At 47.1% G+C, this 7,186-nt stretch overlaps 1 protein-coding gene across 1 annotated transcript; it reads left to right on the forward strand.

The window, feature by feature from the left end:
- The first annotated feature begins 1,133 nt into the window (after positions 1 to 1,133).
- On the forward strand, positions 1,134 to 5,058 carry MPZL2 (myelin protein zero like 2). The gene is made up of 5 exons (XM_009274430.1): positions 1,134 to 1,339; positions 3,469 to 3,635; positions 3,941 to 4,151; positions 4,403 to 4,547; positions 4,998 to 5,058. Exons 1-5 carry the CDS (start codon positions 1,285 to 1,287, stop codon positions 5,056 to 5,058), a joined length of 639 nt encoding a protein of 212 aa, XP_009272705.1. The 5' UTR covers positions 1,134 to 1,284.
- Positions 5,059 to 7,186: the final 2,128 nt, after the last annotated feature.

Consider the following 7,186-nt stretch of genomic DNA (forward strand, 5'->3'; position numbering starts at 1 on the left):
CTCCTCAGAAATTGCCACAAGGATGTTACAACAGCAAATGGGAGGAGAGATGTCCACATGGTTGCTCATTAGCAGGAAGTCTGAGAGTCCTGCTGCTGCCCTCTTTCCACCAAAACCTTGTTCTGGTCAGTTCTGACATCCTCTCAGTGTGTCCCAGGTAATCCAAAACATCCCAATCGGAGCCCACACTGCTGCACAGCAAGAGTGCCCTCACTCCGCTCCTTAGCTCTGAGCTGAAGGGAGCTCAGAGTCAAAACACCCAGAGGTTAGGGCATCCTCCCCGTCCCTGCCTTGGCACCGCTGCAAGGAAAATTAGCATCAGTCACAACGAAAGCTCATAACCTGGGATAACTTCTTGGAACTATACCACGGACCAGACACAAACACAGCCACAGCCAGCAGCAGGTTCTGCTGTTAAAGTGGTTTATGGTCTTCAAATGCAAACATCCTTGTTGCGCCAACACACATGCACAACTCAGTTTCATGCTCTCACAACTGCCACGTGCCACCAGGAAAACATTCTGTGTCGCACTGAGTTTCTCCAGTGCCTTGCGCTGCTTGTTAAGCACGGTGGCGTTCCCCCAGCTGTGCCTGGACCACCACCGGCCTGGACTGATGTCCAATGTAATTGTCTTTTGACTTTTCCAAGAACTTTACAAGCACCAGCTAATGCGGTCTCCCAGTTCTTCTGCGGGATGGCTGCAACCAAGCAACATTATGATGATCCCTTCATTTTACTGTAGGTATCTGTGTTTCAGTAGGACATTTCCATCCTCTGGATGTGTGCCCACACTGCTGCCACAGGCTGTTTTGGGTTGCTTTTTTGGATTGTTTGCAGGTTTTTGCCAAACAAATGGCCCTCATTCCTTCAGGCTATCTGTAAACACCTTCAGGGAAATTTTCTTTTAGGAGCAAAATTACCTCCCACAAGAGGGGAGTGGTTTCAGGTGGAAGCTGGGAGGAGGGATGATTGCAACACAAAAGAGCAAAGGAATATGGGAGGCCGAAGAAATTAATCTTACCTTGAAAATCTCCCTGTTGTACACACAGAAGTGAGCTGTGCTGGGCACACCTTGCCTTTCAGTGCAAGGGCAGGGAGTGCTCTCTGACTCAAGCAGGAAGGAGTACTCACATTGCCTTGCAGGTCAAGCAGAGAGAAAGGAATTTGCTACGCTGTGCTGAGAAGGCTTTGCGAAGCTCATCTTTCATCCGGTTATCAAGAACCTGAAACGAATTTCTCCTTCTGGCACTGCTCAACCTGTGGAGTACGGATCTGTCTTCCCGATGGATGGCCCCAGCTGGCTGGGTGCTGTGCTCTTCCTTGGGGTACAGCTCCGAGGTAAGGAAACCTGGTACTGTCTGGCCTCAGTTGCCATCTGGACTTTCCTCTTCTGATCCCTTAATTATCGTCCTCATTAAGGCAGCGACTTTACAGGAGTCTCAGATACTTGTTGTGGACTGCTGTGATTCTTGGGTTCACTGCAAGTGACACAAAGTGATTTTCTTCGACAAACAGGTTTAGGTGTGTTCAAGCGGAAGAAGAACAGTGATCGCATTCTGAGCTCTGGTTACACATCTTTTCCTCTCCTGCCAGGAATCTGGACTTTACTCCTAGATGTTTTTTTCACTATCTTTGTTACTAGACAATCAGAGATTGTTAAGCAGCACTGGGTTTAGATCCTTTACCAGCAACAATTCCAGACCGACAACAAACTCGCTTGAATTTTCAGTGGTTTATATCAATATAGCTGGAATCTAAGAACACCGTGCCCTCCTTTCCCAAATGCATCAGCACACAGATACGCTCGGTAATCTGTCTTAAAAAAAGTATTTTACACTTATTTCCCACAGTTGTTCTTTTAAAGGAGTTTAAAAGACACTGAATCTTTGGATGAGAAACACGATGCCTGCCAATGAAGGTTTTCAAATGTGAACACCTTCAATGTCTTGGCAAATATTTTCTCCTTTGAGAAACGAAATTATTTGGCAAGGAAGTCTTGGTTGTAAATTATTTTCAAATACAGGAAATGTATCGATTGTCTTTGTTATGAAGCCATATTTTACAACCCCAGACAAGCTTTTTTTTGCTTGAATCACACTGGGTGAGTTAACTCATCTTCCTAAAGTGACAGGAAATTATTAATATTTTCTTTTTCTGCTGGGTTAGTTTGACCAGTGAGGAAAAAGAAACTAATGGGAGCGCGTGGTCAGGAGCAGGGAGGACTGTCCCTTTCAGCAGCAGCAAGATTTTTAGCTCAGCACTGATGTTTTGCAGAAACTAACGCGCTAACTCAGAGAGCTAAAGCGGTCAGGCAAGCAACACAGCGATTGTGGGCAAAAAAGCAAGAACTTGCAGCACCACCGTTTTGGTAGCACAATCTGCCAGAGCGATTGAACTCTGTCTGCAGTGGCAGGGCAAGCCAGAGGACAACTAGGGCTCAGGCGTGAGAGGCATCTTCACCAGCAACCCTTTGGTTTTCCTATTTTTCATTTTTCTTCATTCTGTGTCTTGATGCTCTCTCTCTTGCTCTCTTTCGGGGTAGCACGGAGTTAGCGATGCTAACTTATTTTTAAAGCGGCAGCTCTGGTGGTTTGGTTAAGAGAGGATATTTCTTTGACAAACACATGCTTACGGATTTTCCTTGAGGATTTCCTGCAGAGTTCCTCAGCCTGACTATATTTGACTATAGTTGTCCAGCTGGGCTATTAACTGTCTAACAAGCACTTCTTACATCAGTAAGAGCAGTTTCCACCATGGTGGGCATGACACTCAGGCTGATAATACAAAGTGTATAAAGGAAAGTTCTAGCATGGGAACTAGCAATTGTTTATTGGGGCTCAGCAGTCCTACTTGAAAGGGCAGGATTGCTTTTCTGAAGAATTCTGCTTGGGGAATTGAGTGCAGTAGAGTGTAATCACTTGTGAAAATGCAACCAGGACAAGCACATGAGAAGTTATATGGTATCTTTAGTGCCAGTCAGGAGCAAGTGTATATTTAAGGAGGGGTGGCATTTACAACAGCATTGCACCTCCTAGATGTCAAGTTTGCTCATGCCTGAAGAGAGACATTTCCCCCAAAACCAAAGTCTATTGTCCCTATAGGCAAGTCCTTCTCAGTGGCCGTTTCTCAACCAGTTACCAGATCTGTAAGTGTTTAACTGTGCAGCCACTAAACTACAAAGAAAGCACTGTACCAGCAGTTCAGATGAATGCAAACTCCCTTGTAACCAGCACTGTGCAGCTTGCACATCAACTGACAAAATCCATGAAGCACAGGGGATCTCTTGGATTCTGCATACACAGCATCACCTCCCTCAGTAATTACATCTGTGTGCTTGTGACTGCCAGGTTAAACATTGACAGGGATAGACAAGGCAGGCTCCTGCATAGACTAAGTGCAGATAAGGAAAGGTGATGAGCTTACTCCTAGACTTTCTTTACCTCTAACCCCTGCTGTTTTCCCTGCAGCACTGTGGCCTGCGGCAGCTGTGGAAGTTCACACTTCCAAGGAGGTGGATGCTGTGAACGGCACTAACCTGCGGTTAAAATGCACCTTTTCCAGCAGCAGCCCTATTAGCCAGCACCTGTCAGTGACCTGGAACTTCCAGCCTGAGGACCTGAGCTCTCACGAGCCAGTGAGTGAGACCTTTATGCTCCATTCCATTGATGGAGCCCAAAACAAACCAGTCCCAAGGCCCAGCACTGGGTAAGCCCAGTGACTGCAAAAATTCCAGGTGTGGGTATGGGCAAGCACAGCTGAAACGCACAAGGCACTATTGTTTGAAATGGCCTCAGAGTTCATCTGAGAGCCACTGGGCCAACACAGCTCTCCTCAGCGTAGGCCATGTGCCTCAGCCGGTGCCATTTCACTTTTGCGTGCTGCTTCTATCACAAAGACTGCACAGTGCATAGGAATGACAGCTTTCTCCCTTTCTCGTAGGTATTTTATTACCTGAAGGAGCCCTACAAGCTGTCTGCTGGACGGTTTAAAGAGCGAATCACCTGGGATGGGAATATTGAGCGTAATGATGTTTCCATCATTATCTGGAATTTGCAGCCCACGGACAACGGGACATTCACCTGCCAGGTGAAGAACCCACCAGATGTTGATGGCACAATTGGTGAAGTGCGACTCAGAGTTGTGCAGAAAGGTGAGAGGCCAAGAACCCCACCAGAGGTCATGTGAATTTAGCCTGTGCAAAGCATTGGCAGGTCTTCCTCCACGTTTGGGAAAATATATGGAAGAAAAGGGATTATAAAGAGAAAGCATGAGGGTAGTTAATGGATACAAGGAAAAAAGGAGCCTGAGGAAAGGTTATATTCACGGATACAAGTCCCCAGCCTCATACCAAGAGCCCTCTGTGTGTCCCTCTTGTTCATTTATCTGTTTCTCTCCATGCAGTGCATTTCTCAGAAATCCACTTCCTGGCAGTGGCCATTGGGTCTGCTTGTGTTCTGATGATCATTGTGGTGATAGTTGTGATTATCTGCCGACACCATCGGAAGAAAGCACAAGAGAAGAGGATCGAGGTGGCAGACACTGACCTGTAAGGACAGAGGAGAGAGAGAGAAAGGCTTCTGGGAAAGCTTGTCAAATATATCTTCGTAGCTATTCTGAATCATTGGCTTGGACCCTACGCTAAGCATCTGTAATGCAAAACTGCCAGCACAATTAGCAGTAATTGGCAGCTTACTTGCAGTCAGAACAGAGCCCCAGGATGAACAAGCTTTGGAGTCCTCATTTTGCTCTTGCCCTTCACAGTGGCTCCTCACTCAGAGAAGGATCCAGCTGTTGTGGTGGTAGTTGGCAGATGATCACTCTGTTCTTTCCTTCATGAACCTGACACTGTGGACACCATGCATGTAGCATGCCTATTATCTTATAACTTCTTTTTATATGTTATGTATGTTATATGTAACTCAGAAGGTGACTCTGCTGCTCAGAACATCTGATGCTGATTTGGGCTTTTTTTTTTCCCCCTTTTTTTTTATAACAGTAGAGAAAAGGAGAATCTGAAGATTAGAGAAGAAAAGGAAGCCAGTCCATTAGAAGACTAAAGGTCTTTGGTGGTATATACAATGCAGGTATGCATTGAAACATTCTCTAATTACTGTCTCAGTGTTACTGCAGACTTTCTAAGGCAGTTTCACTTAGGTATTTCAATTCTATGGCCATGGTAGCCATAAACAGAAACAACTGAGACCGCAGACACACTTTGCTCTTGAGGAGCCTTCAGGGAGACTGACAACTGAACAGGCCGTGGAGACAGAACTGCTTCTTGACTGTAGAAGAGATTTCTCCACCCTAGTGTAGGAAAGCTGTTGTCGCTGCTTTCCGTGACATGCCTGCTTTGTGGATAAAGAGGAATGAATTAACTTCTTTTTACCAGTTTTGAATCTGCTTTTTGATTCATTTAATCTTTATTGTTTTAAAATTGCTACAGGAAGACTGAAACTATTTCCAGATTTGCTGGCTTTGCTGAAACATTTCAGCAGAATTTTTACCCACTCAATTTCTGAGGTCAGCAGTTGCCTCTCCTGTTTTTGTTTTCAACAATAACCCTGAGTAATGAATCTGTTTTGTTTTTCTTATAATCTTTCTTCTTAGGTACTTCTAAAGCAGATGGTGAAAGCTTGTAATTTTGGATGTTAGAACCAAGCTGAATTACAGACGCCTCGTGCTGCGAGTGTGGTATCCCTGCTCAACCTGAAATTCTTGCAAGGAAAGAGGATGACATTAACATAAGTTGTAAATTTCCTTCATTGAAGCAAAGCAGGAGGAACTTGCCCCATGAACAAGGAACTTTCCTTAATCTTCACACCTGCAGAACGTGAAGAAGGCTGCTCTGAAGACGAAAAAATACCAAGAGATTTGAACAAAATGCCAAGATATCTGACTGCACAGAGATTTTCAAAGTGTCTGAGCAGATGCACTCTTGCACCTTAAAAATTGCAAGGTGCATTTGTGTTGCCCTGTTTTTCCTCCCTCAAAATCCTCTTTGACATCACGAAAAGGAAGACTGACTATGTGAGGGATCAGAGGAGCAGCCACTTGCTACGACGTACTTTAAATCTCTTTGCTACTTTAAATGGGAAGTGTTACAGTTCGGAATATATGCTGTTTCTTATTGGGGATAACGTTTACCAGGGGGTGTGTTTTTCATATCGATCTCTTGCAGCTTCAGTAGGCTTTGTAACTACAGTAGCTGAGGACAACTGCCTTCTGCTGCGCAGCGCGTGGCCATGTGCTTCGGCAGCTCCCCTCCTTTTCCCACTCCCGCTCTGCCGGTACATCCGAATGCTGACCTCCTTTCCCCTCGGCATTCCAGCCCCGCTCCCCCCCTTCCCTCTGAGGGAGCACACCGCTGCCAGGCGGGACGCTTCTTTCCTCCGCTCACTGGCCTTACACGCACCGTTGCAGGAACCCCGAAACTCTGGCTGGCAGCGGCTGCTGCGGTTCAAGCTCAGAGACCGCCCTGAGCGAGTGATGGATGCTCTGGTAGTGTGCTGTCCCGCTGCCGTCTGGTGTGGTAGCAGCGCTCAATGCCTGCTAGCACGGTATCAGGCTCCCAACAGCAGCAGCAATATCCCACTTTCTCCGGGTGCCGTTTACTGCCCAGGTGACTGCCAGCGCGCCTCGCCCCGGCGTTTGATGCGCTCGCTTAGCACGTACCCTGTACTTCCAGAGACTTAATCTCTCTAAGGCAAATGAAATCCCAAATCATTGAAACCGCAGAGCTGTTACGGTATTTAACCAGCACCAAATCAAAACATCGGCCCGTTTGTTTAAAGAGTATCTTTACGACTTTACAACTCTACCTGTAATGTGCTGGCCACATTGTCTGTCTGTATGTTTTCATTTTTGATCACGTGTGTCATAAATAAACGCACCTTGTGGAGAGCAGTGATGGTGTTATACAGCTGCTGTGACACGGGAGACGCGCGGTCCCGCTGCGCCCTCGGCACCTCCAACGAGGGGGTCTTCTGCTCTGAAAAGTACCAAAAAAAGCAGCCGACTGGCTAACCCAGAAACGGTCCGCCCGGTGTTGTCGGGGGGCCCTGCCGGCCGCTGGCCGCCAGGAGGGCCGGGGCCCGCTCCTCCCTGAGAGGGCAGAGAGCCCGGTGTCCCCGTCCCCCGTAGCGGCGCGGGGTGCGCCCCGCCGGGGCCTCCACGGCCGCCCCAGGT

This window comes from Aptenodytes forsteri, unplaced genomic scaffold (assembly GCF_000699145.1).
Source record: "Aptenodytes forsteri isolate BGI_AS27 unplaced genomic scaffold, ASM69914v1 Scaffold752, whole genome shotgun sequence".
NCBI lineage: Eukaryota > Metazoa > Chordata > Aves > Sphenisciformes > Spheniscidae > Aptenodytes > Aptenodytes forsteri.